This window comes from Tyto alba, unplaced genomic scaffold (genome assembly GCF_018691265.1).
Source record: "Tyto alba isolate M040663 unplaced genomic scaffold, T.alba_DEE_v4.0 Super-Scaffold_7, whole genome shotgun sequence".
NCBI lineage: Eukaryota > Metazoa > Chordata > Aves > Strigiformes > Tytonidae > Tyto > Tyto alba.
The window spans coordinates 14,615,878-14,630,236 of record NW_024881328.1 but is presented as its reverse complement, the minus strand read 5'-3'; the positions used below and the strand labels follow the sequence as shown (position 1 = coordinate 14,630,236).

Genomic DNA, 14,359 nt, shown 5'->3' with positions numbered 1-14,359 from the left:
AGAATGACCTAATTAAACTGGTGGTTCAGGTGGAGGAAGCTGAGAGGAAATTAAACCACAAAATGGTGCTTAAAGCACCAGTGTACTGATGTGCTCAATTAAAGTAATAAAATTACTCTATCACTGGTACTGGAATAATGCATTGGAAATTCTGTACAGGGACTGTTACTTTACAGCAGCTGGTTCATTGAGGTCCAGTGTAAGGATTTAAGGATTATCACAGTTGGGTACTGCAACTGTAATAATAATAATAATCATAATAATCATAATAATCATAATAATAATTCATTTTTAATTATTCCAGACCTTTGGCAATTCCAGAGGCTTCTATAAAATAAAAACACTTAAACGTTTAATAATTGATTGTTTTGTTAGTCTTCATGAATTATGTGAATGTACCTCTCTTAATATCTGCTAGGAATAGTCATTAGCAACACTGGTTGTTGGTCCTCAGGCCTTCAGATGTTGACAGTGACCCTTGAGCATCTTGCAAAGTTCACTGCTGACTGGGGTCACAATTTTAAAACAGGTTCTCCTTTAGGTAGTCTTGTGAGTTCCTGTTTGGATACCTCGAAAAGTGACTGAGAGGCAGACAAGAAAAGGAACTGGTTTTCCCCTCCCTAAAGACCAAATACGCAGAAGTTCTCACAAGCGTTTCCAGTGACCCAAACAAGCCAAAAGTGGATGGGGAGCTGCGTGGGGGCCAGCTATTGCCCTCTTTTCCCTTCTCTGCCCTGCCCTCCCTGTGCGATGGGCATCGTTCCTTCTGGACATGCTGCAGTTGGCGCAGCAGGACTGTGCCCACTCGCCCGGGGTGCTGCAGGAACGTGGCACTTGCCCCCGGGGAAGAGCCGGCCTTAGCCAGCGAGCACAGCCTGTGGCGAGGAGAGCGGCACTCTGCCTCCCTCTGCTGAGTCATGCCCCGAGAGGAAAGGTCATAAGGGTTAGCTTCCACTCAGTTAATTAACTTATGTCGCTAATCGAATAGAAATTAGTAGACTGAATGCTTAATTAAAATTTTATAATTAAGAAATGCAATTCACATCATGAAATACACTGTAGTGAAAGGTATCTCATTTTTAATTGTCTTCATTATGTATCTAGCTGCCGGTTTGCTCTGGTATAATCAGTGATGGAAGAGGTAGCTAATAGCACATTAAACTGTTGTTCTAATTTATAAGTGGATTTTAAGGTAAAAATCTTCCCAGCTTGCATTTGAGAGTAAATTATCAACTTACAGTTAGACAATACTGATGATATAACATGATGGCTGCTATATCGATCTCCTGTCAGTAAACTAGGCTGCAAATGTAGGGTCCACTTCAGTTCTTGCATGCTGGATTTTTAGCATAGCACTTTGCATTTCCACTTTTAAGCATTGTGCTTTTTTTTTTACTTCATTTTGCTGTGACTTTACAACTGAGTTCCAAAATAAAGGAAAAAACTGCTTTTTCATTTCAGTATAAATCTGCTGACTTGACTTTCACTCAGAGCCTTGTTATTTAGAGATGTTGAGAAACTTCAGCCCAGACTTTTAAATGTGGGAACTGCTTCTAATAAAGATTTTTTTTTTTTATGTCTAGGATGAAGGGGTAAAGTTGACAGATAAATGTCTTAACAGTGTAGTTGAGAGCCCAGTCACAGCAGCAACATGGCTTCCAGCAGATGTCAAAAGCAATATCCTGAAGGCACAGGCAGAAGCAGGGCACAAGGTAAGTACTCAACTGATAAAGGACTGTGATGCTCTCAGATGTTTAATTTCCCTTCAATTATCTGGTATTGGAGAAGGTGCCTTGCAAATAAGGGTGCTCCAAGAGCCACAGTCCAAGGTCGAGTAAGAGGGCCTTTCTCCACAATCGTAGTGGTCCAACACTGGAACTGTTGCCCAAGGAGGAATCTCCATCCTTGATGATACTTAACATGTAACTGGGCAAGGCCCTGAACAAGCCCTGTTTGAGAGGTTATTGAGCCAGATAATCTACAAAGGTTGTCATCTAACCAATAAATGATTCTGTGATTCTGTGACTAAAACTATGCTTCTATCTTGTTCTAGTAAATTATGTAGCAAATAACGATATTTTATTTGGCTACATTTGTGAATTATCTTTATTTCTGCACTAAAGTTTTCACATATAATTGATGTTTTGAGTCCCTGGGCAGTAGATGAACAGCACGCTTTCATGCTGGGAGGGAGGTGCTTGCCTCTTCTGTGAATTTCAGAACAGACACAAGATGGAAACAGGTATCAGAAATGTATATCTTCATTCCTTTTTTTCCTCTCAGGTCGTAAGAGAAGACAGCCTGACAGGTGTCAAGAATTCCAACGTTCATGATGCTGCTGCCAGGTACTGAATAGATTTGGAAGAAAGGTGTGACTGAGTTACCCAAGAACGACACAACCTGCCGTTCAGTGTGGTCTTTCAGTGGCTCAGTGAGCATTGCGTTTCACGTTGCATAGGGTAGCTTAACCTGGTGAGTGTGAAATGAAAACCAGCAAGAAGTATAGTTGCTAAGTTTTATTATATACAAGGTAATCCAGATACTCATTATTCTTCCATACCTTCATTTGATAAACACTGTTCCAACAGCAGCTTCAATCACTGTAGTTATTTCTGACCCATGAGCAACCTCAGCGTCGGGGGGGGGGATAGGTCTGTTCACAGTAGCTGTTTTCTAGTGGAGAAAATAAAATGTGTACAAAAACCTGACGCTGACAGTTGATTTCTTGAGAATTACTAAATCTCAAACGATTGCTAGTTCCAGTGGGATTTCAGGCATTGAAAAAGTTAAAGGGTTAAGACATGTAATTTCCTGACCAATTGTAAAGATGAGGATGTGTCAGACCTCAAAGAGCACATGGGGATAGTGAATTAAATTTACATCTAGCGATCTCAAAAATATGCTGTAACAAGTGATTCGTGAAGGGCTTTCCGTGGAAGGTTATTTGGGTTTTGTTGTTTTGTGCCAGGAACATTCTCCCGTCGGGCAAAACACAGAGCGCTCCTGCAGCAACCAGTCCAGTATTTCAAGACCCAAGAGAGCTGCTGAAAGCAATCCCTGCCTCAAACGCTTTTGTTCCGTAAGTGATTCCAGAGGAACGTGTTTCTAGGGTAAGGGAACCACGTGGAGATTATCATGAGCAGGTCTGAAAAGATGAGGAACAGTTGCCGAGTATTTAGGCTACATCTAACTAAGCAGGTTTAGGGGTGAGCCTTTAATTACTGTTGCAACAGTTAATCAGTGTAGGCCAGGCCTGGGGGCGAGTATCCTAGCAAGCAGTAAGAGAATCTCCCTCATCTGAAGGGACTGAAATACCTGACACCCTGCTGCCCTTGGCTCTAAGGAGCAAGATAAGAGAACGGCAGGGAAGGCTTCAGGCAAATTAAAAACAAGGGCTGAAGAAGCTCCTTTGAGATAGAAGACACCGATACTGCTGGGTATATACACAGCTGTAGCTGGAAATACGAAAGAGAACGCTAATCTGGGGAGGTAGTTGGGAGGCATTTACTTCAACATGCTCACAAACATCAGTCTTTTGTCTGCCTCACATGGAACTGGTGTTAAGTTTTTGGGTTGAACGACCAGGGAAGCAGAGCTCATCCAGGCAGTGTGCTGATGAGAATGTTTTCTCCTTTCAGTAGTGTGTTAAATGAGGACAAGGCTGCCTCTAACCATGAGGACTTGCTGATTCCAGCTAATCTGGCTCCAGCTGAGGAAGCTGCTGTTTCAAAGGTATCGTCACCTCCCAGCCCGGAAGGTTTCTGTGTCACGTTCTGAGCTACTGATGCCTCCAGGCAGGCACAGCAGACCTTGCTGCATACCTGTCATAACTCAGTGAATACCAGTCACCAGGAGTGCTTTCTGAAGCAGACGGGGACACTACGGATCTCTCCAAAGGCCATTTCTGAGTGTCCTTTCAGGTTCTTTGCCTGACATTTTTCTAAACTAATCGTTTTTCTCAGGCTGGCTGGTGGGGAGCTCCTTATATCCTAGTGATTTGATGCTCCAAGAAGGAGACTGCAGGAAAGAAACTCTAACATAGGCAATTCCTATCAAAAGAACCACAGAGGGAGAAGTTTAAATTGACCTGTTTAATTGTTGTATTCTAGTCACCTTGAGGATGAGGTAATTTTTAACTGGACTTGATAAAGTCCACATAGTAATTCAGGGGTCAGCTTTCCTTTGTCCTTCTCCAAAATAAAAGTCCAACACTGGACTCTGCTGTTAGTTCAGCAGACAGGGGTTATTCTGGATCACTAAAGCACCATGCCCTTCAGCTGCTGTCCCTCTAAACCAGTATTGTGTAGTGGATCCCACTGAATAATTACCAGTTTCATCTTCTGAGTTCAAATACTTAGCTCACAGACCTCGCTGACCTTCTTGTTGAACGGCACAGTACCCCATCTTCACACAGGAGAATGGGACAGTTTCACAGCTTATTTGGCAATGACATTGTTTCCAGTCCATGGATGAGAATGAAAGAAGGCTGCTGAAATGAAAGTGAAACGAAAAGGCTATTGGAAAAGATCATATGGAAAGATTTGAGAAAACAGACCTGATAAGCAGTGGTGTTCATTAAGGACACTGGGCTATAACTTGGGAAGTCACCTGAGTATTCAGCAGACCTATCTGGTTACTACTGGGAATTCAATTCAGAACTGATTTATTCCATAGAGCACTCCAGATGACCAGGACGTTTCCTTAACATCATTGACAGAGAATCTAATTGACTTTACAGAAGCCACACCTCGGGTAAATGTATTTCAAAACTAAACTTTTTCCTTCACGTGTACAGTGGTTTTTACTCCTGAACTCTCCTCTGGCTTTAGTACCTGTCCACCAGGCCTGGGTCTGCTGCAGCAGAGGGAAGTGGTGATTGACCTGGCTCCCTGCGTACACACCTCCCTACTTGAGGGGTGGCTGGAGTAGGCTTCTAGACCCTACCTCTTTGTAGTGGAAGTGAAGGAACTTGAAGCGTTAACTTGTATCTGTGCCTGTAGTCTTACTTTAGTGTACCTGCAAGTGCCAGCCTGCTTCTCAGCCTTTTGGGTATAGCTAATATTGTAGAACTTTTATGTAAATATGTATATACACACACAGACATATATATGTGTATGTATGTATGTGTGTATATATATATATAAAATAAATACTTGAAAAATAAACCTTTCATAAAAATCAACCCTTTCATATAGATAAAGAAATCCTTTATAATCAGTGCTGGCAAAAAAGGAGTTACATTGCGTGCACCAAAAAAAGGGGGAAGGAGTGGAACCTTTAAACTGTTCACCGCAGTGTGCTCTCAGTTACCTTTGTCCACAAAGCAGACAAAAATAACGGGTTCGGTTGTGTTTTGGAAGGGAGAGCCCGTGAGCGAGCAGGGGGCTGCAGTCACCTTTTGGTGTGAAGTCACACCACCTGTGGCTAGGCACTAGCGTGGTTCAAAGACGAGCGATGGACAAATAGCGGAGATAGTCTGGGGGGGCAGTGTTGTTTCGAGAAGGTTCTCGGCTACTTCCAACCTCTTCTAATGAGCACTTTTTGTTTTCTGTAGGTGTCTTCCCAGCCCACGATAACCCCGAGGTGGATAGTGCCAGTGAGTTATTTGACCATTCCTTAACATCAACAAAAAAGAAAAAAGAAAGCTTTTGTCATGTTTAAGAAACAGGAGCTCAAGTAAAATAGTAAAATACAATAATTTGTAATAATTTGGAAGTCCATAAAATAACATACCAGACCGAAAATAAAGCAAACTAATTCAGCTGGAGTAAATCAAACAACATACATATCCTGTTAATATTTCAATTTCATTTTTGCTGCATTACATTGCGGGTAAATGCCATAAAGTTTCTTTAGGAACTTGCATTTAGTGAAGCCCATCCTGGAACTTGACTGGTCCTAGTTTTTACTGATAGGAAAAAAAAAAAAATATTGAAAAATTAGCTTGTGTTGTCCAGGCAGGTTTTTATTTCAGTTTCCTGTTTCATTCTCCCCAATTCAGACTGGACTGATCTCCAATGGCCCTCTGGGTGATGATCTTGCCTTAGCAATGAAGGCAGTGAAAGGCAGCACAGAGACTCTGTTGTCATCAGCTGGATTGCCACCATCCCAGCAGACATCCGAAGTCCTGGCAAGGTAAGGTCTCCTCAGCACTCACTTCAGAGGTCTGGATGGGGTGGAAAAGGAAGTATGTGCTCTTGGTACTTCCACTTAAATAGTCACAGAGGTCATTTAGACACAATACCTTGTTTTGCTCTGTTTATAAACTATAGTTCTGCCTCACTTTCTAGCATTTGAAATCTTATAAATAAATCAGCTGATGTGTGTATATTTTTATATAACATGGTTTGAAGGATAAGAAAACCTTTTTTTTAAATTCAAGGAACAAAGGATACACGTTTAGCTGGAGTTGGAAGTAAACGTGTCCTTGTAAGTGCTATAAAGTTGATTCATTCTTTTTAATTATCATTTCACTTCCATTGCTTTCCTTGTCTGCTAACGTGTTTTAGTACTGGACTAAAATTATGGTACAGAAGAATTTTCCGAGAAATCTCTCTACGGTGTTTCTGTACCTGCCAGAGGAAGGGGGTGAGGGGAACTGTCCCCCAGTTATTTCCAAGCTGTAAGGAAGTCAGAGAACAGAAACTGTAGAAACTTTTCCCCTTGCTATTCCATTCTGCCGCCCTGGTGAGGCAGAACAGTGGCAGGTTTCAGTGAACCTGTTCCAGTGCAGATAGCAGTGATGCTCCTGCTGCACCGTGTGACATTGGTTCAGTTTGCTCTTCTGGGGGTTGTCTGCTGGTCTCATTAAATTGAGGGGAACAGCTATTAACGCTATTTGGAACAACACTCATCTTTACCCTTTTGGATCCATCATGGCAGATCTTTTTGGAGGAGTGTGTTTACAGGGCCTCATTTTTTTTTTTTCCCTTTTAGCCCAGTTTCTGAGGATGCTACACTAAGAACAAAGTGTTTACTCACCACTGAACTCTAGAAGAACGAGTTTCTGCACTTCCCACCCTGTAAAAACTCAAATCTTCTAACATATCTCCAAGGGATCCTTCCAAAAGACTTGCTTGGGATCAGACTCTTGCTGAGTGGGAGTCAAACAGCCAGCGGGTTTGCTAGGATCCAGGAAGAGACTTCTACATTTATCGCAATCGAACTGGAATTACAGTCTAAACCAGGATATAAAACCACACGCATGTTTGATCTTCTCTGTCAGGAGGAGTGACGTGCCACCCTGGAGCTAGTTCTGGACATGAGGAACAGAATCTAGTTGTGTTTTGCTCACGCTAGGTTAGTCTTGCTTTACCCTGGGCTGCCTCTCAAGTGCCAACGGCAGCTCTCCGGGTGATGTTGGCTGTGTCTGTGTCGGGTGTGAGCTGGTCGAGGTCCCTCACCGCTGTAGATGGATGTTGGAAAGATCAGGAGAACGTGTAGGGCCATCTTGTGGCCGTGCTACGTGTGCTGGCTCACAGTGGTGACGACACTTTCATACAGCCAAGGACATTTTCTTCTGTGTGATTATTCCCTCTGTCGTTTGTTTTTCCAACACATACTCTCCTTTTTGGCCTTAAACCCTTTAATAGTCCTTGCACCTGGAAAGAATGAAAATCTAGTCCATCAGTGACCAACTACATTGACTGGACTTGAGCTGCTCGTTGCAACTAGGAAAAGGAAAATTAACCTACCAAACAGCTTATAGCATTAGCAGACTACAGCAGAGGTCCCACATTTTGACAATGATTATTTCCTTTTCTGTATGGCTCAAATAGATGAATTTTAGGCTAGAGATAAGTATGTTTTAAATGCTGAAGCAGTGGAGGTATGAGTACAGCTTACTTCAGGAACTGCAGTTTTGTTGTCATATAGAACTAGGAAGGAAAAGAATTTTCTTGTTTCTATTCGTGCTATTTCTGGGTGTTGTCTCCAGATGCTGTGCTTTGGGAATACTTCCCAGCTATGTTAGCGGCATGAGGGTACAACTAGATCAGTTCTTACCACCACCCTGAATCCTATTCCAAGTGTCATCTAACAGACCTATGTGGAACAAAGAACAGAAAGAATAAGGTGAAAACAGGGAAGAACGATGAAAAGTTCCTGTAAACAGCTCGCTTCTTTGTAGAAAGAAGGTAGGAGCACTTGCAAGTGCACGCTCCGCGGAGCTGGTGAATTCCTTTTGGTGCTCAGGAGAAGTACAGGATCCCGTATGAGGAGATCATTTGAGTCCCGGGCAGCAGAATGCCCACGTGCATGTGTGGAGGTGAGCGTGGGCACCCCCGGGATGCAGCCTGTGGGAAAGGTCAGTGCAGGGTCAGAGGGAGGAGAAGTCAGAAGCCCCATGATGAACTCCCCATCTTCTGACAGGGAGGCACAGATGAAACAACTGGGATCTTTCTTAGGAAGAGGTTTGGACTTAGGACTGGGGTTGGAGGATGTTTTCTGCGTAGTGCTGCTGTTTATATACATGTGGTTCTTAGAAACAATTTTAAATGTGAAAGTTAGTTCTGAAACCTGCACGCACAACTTCCTTCCTGCCCGCCGGCTGCGTGCACGTGTCTCAGTGCAGACAAAGATTTGGACCAAACCACTGTGGGCTGTGCAGGTGAGCCGGTGCCCGGCTAGGCTGCTGCTTCTGGACCAGGGCGCTCGTACTGCTGCTCTTGCGCTCTTGTTTGCAAGATGCTGAACTGAGAGCACTGAGGAAGAAGCCACGTGGCATTTACGTGGCCCACTGCCACTCCTCAAACCCTACCCGCCCCCCCCCCCCCCCGAGGCCTTAGTAGAGAAACAGCAACCACGGGGAACTCTTAGGACTGAGGTACCAGAGAGGACTCTCTGCAGACAACAATTTGCAGCCATTGCCTCAAGAACCGGGAGCCAAAATTGGTGGCAGGTGCTTCAGGTCCCCCTCCAGCCCACACCAAAAGCTCCCCGTGGGCAGGCTCCCCACTCCAGGCTGCCAGCCAGCGCGGAGAGGCTCTTCTGCACCAGGTGGGCTGTTTCTGCTCAGCTCTGTTACTGTTACTTCCAGTTGAGTATTGGCCTTTTTTTTTCCTTCACTTTTAAGTTTGAGCCTTACTGCATATTAAAATGTAGAAGGTTCTCAATTCAAATATCAAATGTCTTAGTCTGAATTAATAACACAGTTGCCAGCAAAGTTCCTGCAGGAAAAGGGAAGCTATGGCTGCAACAGTCTGCTTCCCGCACAAAGCCAGGACTGTGTGGGGAAACTTGGCACTTGCTGTTGATCTGTTTGCTCAGCAGCTGAGCTGGCATTCGCCAGCTACATGTGTTGGGTTTGTAAATAGACAGAATGCAGTAGCGTTTTCTTTAAGGCATGTTTGATATTTGACTCTTCCCGTTGGGTTCAGGAGCTCTGTGAACTGTTAGCTTGAATCCCTCCCAAAAATAGAATAACAGAAGTTTACAGTTTTGCAGCACTGCATGTTGAATACCATCCTTAGATTCCTCCCGAGCAATCACACACAGCAAATAACACGTAAATAACATGTGTGGTGAGTGTGTCCCCCTAAAATCTAAATGGTTCCAAGTAGCCAACTGTTATTTCAGCATGGTGGGGACAGCGGTGATCAGAGGGGCGTGTCGTATTTACACACATGTGCACACACAAAAATTTCAAAGGAGAAAGGTTTTCCTCAATTTTCAGAGGACTAATACTTGAAACTATTTAAAAATTCAAAATTTTCAACTGTTAAATGGGGACTTGCAATTTCTAGTGGACTCGGGGCTGCAAACCCAACTCTTTCCAGTGTTACCTGATACTTGGAGCAAATACTCACTCCTTGAAATAACTCAGTGCAGCATGTTTAGCCAATCCAAATCACTGTTTCTATAGGGAGCCTGGCGAGACTAAGGCACCACAGTTCTGTGATCTGAACAGACACATAGGTGGGTATCTGAGCATCCTGCAGTTTGGCATCACTGTTTTGCTTGAAAACTACAGGCATCATGTTGTGTCATGACTGGCTAACAGGTAACGTGGCATTATTCATCGCCTGCATTTTATCAAACACAAGTAGGTATAATAGTTCCTACAGTTTGTGTTATAAAGTATTATTTAATGCCTGTGAGCTACTGAGAAAAAGGTATTTTCTTACCATTGCTATACTGTTGATTGGTCGGCTATAAGGCCCAATCATCCTCTAAAAGTTTATTTTTGGATATTTACTTAGAGATTTATAAATAAAACTTTTGTGTGAATCTGATGTTGGGATTTTGGCAGGTCTGCCAACCATTAGAAGAAGCTGTAAGGGTTGACAGGAATGAATAAATGCATGTCCTGTTGCAGTCATTTGGAAAAAGCCAGCTCCCTGATTTTAAAAAAAAAAAAAAAAAAAAAAAAGAGTTCAATTTTTTTTCCTAACAAAGTTATCCCTTATTGCCTTACTAATGCATGTCCCAGCCTGCCCTCCCTCCCTGGCCTTGTACTCTTGCTGTGTGCGTATCCAATGCTGATCGGAGCTGGATGCTTTTTTAAATGTATAATTTAAAAATGACAACTTAAACTGAACCCAGAAATGACTGGATCTAAGAGTAAAATTGATTTCACTCCAGTCCCACTCTGAAAGCGATTGGAGTAAAAGATTTTATAGAAATATTAACATTGATAGTAACAAAAAAGCCCCAGCCCGTATATCAGCTGGCTGGTGGTGGGGAGGTGCCGGTCTCGGACCTGCCGGTCGGTGTCGCCCATTTAACCCACCAGGAAGAGACGGGAGCGTCTGCGCGTGCCAGGTACGTGGCAACGGTCCTGTGAGCTGTGGAAATGGGCGTTCAGGTGTGGGAGTTCGGGCCCTCTTACGCTTGAACTAAAGGAATCTCTTGTTTGGTTCAGTGGTGATGGGGTTTCATAGTATTAGGTAGGTCATATGACATAAAATAACTGCTTACCTGCTAATCAGTCACGGTTAATGAATTAGCTTGGATGTATTCAATTTTAGACTTAAATTCCATGTATACTTTGTCAAAGATAGCTGTGTAGAAGCCATGTCTTGGACAATTTTTTGGACGCAACTTTGGCAAGAAAATTTGCAGCACCACTAGAGGCACAGTCTGGTTACATTTGGGTTTCTTTCCACAAACTGTCTTCAGCCCTTGCCCGTTACCCCTTTGCCTGCACCTTGCTCATTCTCGTTTCCTGGAGCACAGATGTATGGTTAAGATCAGCACGTCCTTCGCTAACAGCACGGGGTCTGTTTTTCACGTTGTGAACATACTCTGGTACAGCCCAAATCTTCTGCAGATTAAGTGCTAGCAGCTCTCTTTTGCAGCCAGCTGGCATTTAAAGCTTTAGCTGGGCACGTAGAGTGTTTGTGAGTCTAGAGAGTTGTTGTGTGTATATATAGCTGTTAGACACGGTGACGTCACGGCTTCCACGTGCAGCTGGACAATCCTAATTTTTATACCAAAAAATACAAGTGACCCACGCTGGTGGCGGTTGGGCGATGCAGGTGTGACCTGTGGGGGTTCCGTGTGGGCGCAGGGCCTGCCGCAGCCCCCGGGGGCAGCCCCCCGTGGGTCTGCCCACAGCATCGGGGGGTTCCGCGCCCCGGCTGCACGGGGGGGGGGGGGGGCACGGCCCGGGGGCAACATGGGGCCCTGCCGCTGCCAAACGCCCCTCCCTCCCGCTGCCTGGCCTGAGCGCTCTGCTTCGAAAACACACACCACCCCCCACCTCTAACTGGACAAACTTAGTTTCAAAATATGTAAGAATATTTTTTTAGCTAGAAAATGTTTTTTTGTTAAAGCCACACTAACTACTGTATTTTTACCTTTTATATGTAAAGCTTGGCAATAGCTCTCAAAGTATAATTTATTTGTTGTTTTTTTATAAAACAAAGTGCACCCTCTTCTGTTTCACAACAGTAGCGATGTATGAACTGTTCTGGGCACTGCACTGAGATCTGTGTTGAAGCTGTACGTGGGAACAAGAAGCTGTGATCTGTAGTCCACTCAACCCAGTCTTGAAATGTTTATACTGTAGTTTTGTCTTAAATACACCACGTCAGTGCACAAGTCTCACAGTCTCATCTGTCGGCACCGCTGTGTCATGCGGGGGGCGAGGGCCGCGCCGAGCGCTCCGGGGGCTCTGGATTTACTTTGGCCATCGAAACTGCAGGCCGTGATATCAACTTAAATTGTTGTCAATTAAAGCATAACTTAAGATGGCATCTAAGCAGGCAGACAGATGCTAACGAATGAAATGCTGCCTTTCCAAAAGAGCTGAGATTGTCCAGGAGGACTGTCGGGTGTCCGGTGGTTTTGCAAATCAAAGCACTGAGGTGTGTGCCCAGGAAGGAAGCTTGAACTTCCAAGTGCAAATTCACAAGGTGCAGATGAAAGCGTATGCCAGGTAACTGAGCAACCTTGCTTTTATTTCCAGTAGGAGATTGTTTGATGTTTTGAAGTGCCGTGCTGCTAATGGTTGTTTAAAGGAAACTCCTAGTTTCCAAACCATGACTTCGGTGAAATGCTTAAGAAGGCAGCAAACCATTTGATCATCTTAATTTATCAACAATTAATAAACTTTGGAAAGTGTCAAAAGGAAGAGAAATAATTCCATCCTAATGACTAAGCTCATAGAAAGTAATTTCCCTTGTGGCACAATTTGTTGCGTAGGTCAAACTACGATCCCACTGCTCAGTCACTGAATTGTAAGTAGATTTGAAGAACAATTCAAACAATGAAACATGTTTAGGTTTATTATTTAAAAAAAAAAAAAAAACAAACCTCTTTAAATGTCAACATTTTAAAAGAAAAGCCTTCTGCCATTCACGCATTTTAATGTCCAGAGACCAAATGGTAATTAAAGACAATGAGTTTGTTGAGGCAGTTAAGGCTGATGGATTTGGTCTCTTGTCTATGTAATTTATGATACAGCAGTGCATCTCGGATGAGGTACCAAAGAACGCTGCCCACGTTTGCTTTTATTCTGTGGGCTGAATTAGACTGTGGGCATTTCAAATACATGCAGGCTTCCCCTTTTTTCAGAGACGTTTTAAAACAGCGCGCTTCGGTGGCAGCCCCTTCAGCCCATGCCCAGCCAAAACCGGTGTGGTTTGTTTTGCTTCTAAATAGTTGCCATGAGCTGGAGTAATTCCATTCATCATTTCATGCAGGCCACCACCGAGCTTTCAGATGGCAGCAGCTTTTAGTCACTCACTTGGGCCTGGGATGAATTCTCATTAACTGCTACATGTACGGAGGAATATCGTAAGCACATCCGCGAAGGCTCTTCTCCTCCTTTGTGAAAAGGTGACTGCGTTGGACAAAAAGGTGCCAGGAAAACAGGAGTGAAACCACTTGAGGTGCTCTGTGAACCCTGCGAGGTGCAGCCGAGGGGACTGGTTGGGTTTTGAAAGGGAAGGTGACCGGGGCAGCGGAACCGGCACGGGCTGCGAGCCTCGGTCCTGCGTTCCACCGCTGGGGAGGGAACCTGAAAATCCCGGGCGTGCGTGCCCAGAAGGGGCCGGGCGCTCCTGTGTCACTTTACACCTCAGCCCCCTTCCCTTCCAGCAGGAGCTCGCCCTGGGCTTTTAAAGACCCGGGAATGGGCCCGCAAGGGGAGAGTTGGCCTCCGGTGGCTTCAGCGCGCGCCGGCCCTAGCGCAGGGCCCCGCTTTCGGGCTCGGAGCTCTTCCCCCTTCCACAGCGTTCCCGGGGGGGTGGCTGCGGCTCAGCCTCCCTCCCGCCAGCCCGCCCTGAGGCGCTGCCTCCCGCCCTGAGGCGCTGCCTCCCGCCAGCCCGCCCTGAGGCGCTGCCTCCCGCCCTGAGGCGCTGCCTCCCTCCAGCCCGCCCTGAGGCGCTGCCTCCCGCCCTGAGGCGCTGCCTCCCTCCAGCCCGCCCTGAGGCGCTGCCTCCCGCCAGCCCGCCCTGAGGCGCTGCCTCCCGCCAGCCCGCCCTGAGGCGCTGCCTCCCGCCCTGAGGCGCTGCCTCCCGCCCTGAGGCGCTGCCTCCCTCCAGCCCGCCCTGAGGCGCTGCCTCCCGCCCTGAGGCGCTGCCTCCCGCCAGCCCGCCCTGTGAGGCGCTGCCCGCGCCCCGTGTGGGGCCAGGCCCCGCGGGGCCCCCGCCACGGGCCGCCTGGGGCCGGCTCGGGGGCAGAAGCGGGCGCTGCGGCCCAGGCGCTGGTGCAGCCTCCGGGCTTGGCAGCCGGCGCAGCCGCGGGGAGGAGGCAGGGGAGAGGGGCACGTTCCGCAAGCTGCTTTTCCCTCCCCGTGCCAAGCCGTCGGCTTGGGGCTGGCTCGTGTCCTGCCTGCGTTGGCTCCAAGTAAATGCTAAACCCTTCGTGGGGCTGCCAAAGGGAAGAGAGTTTGGGGAGGAGGAAGAAAAGAAGG

At 45.9% G+C, this 14,359-nt stretch overlaps 1 protein-coding gene across 5 annotated transcripts in view; it reads left to right on the top strand.

Moving 5' to 3' along the window:
* EPB41L5 (erythrocyte membrane protein band 4.1 like 5) overlaps positions 1 to 12,039 on the top strand; it is a 60,996-nt gene extending 48,957 nt beyond the window's left edge. For all 5 annotated transcript variants that reach the window (XM_042783722.1, XM_032991459.2, XM_032991451.2 and 2 more), the window contains exons 19-26: positions 1,584 to 1,712; positions 2,284 to 2,345; positions 2,969 to 3,079; positions 3,639 to 3,732; positions 4,675 to 4,752; positions 5,555 to 5,596; positions 6,002 to 6,135; positions 6,937 to 12,039. In XM_042783722.1, the coding sequence (XP_042639656.1) occupies positions 1,584 to 1,712; positions 2,284 to 2,345; positions 2,969 to 3,079; positions 3,639 to 3,732; positions 4,675 to 4,752; positions 5,555 to 5,596; positions 6,002 to 6,135; positions 6,937 to 6,994 (708 nt within the window). In that variant the 3' untranslated portion in view covers positions 6,995 to 12,039. The remainder of the gene's footprint in view (positions 1 to 1,583; positions 1,713 to 2,283; positions 2,346 to 2,968; positions 3,080 to 3,638; positions 3,733 to 4,674; positions 4,753 to 5,554; positions 5,597 to 6,001; positions 6,136 to 6,936) is intronic.
* The last annotated feature ends 2,320 nt before the right edge of the window (positions 12,040 to 14,359 follow it).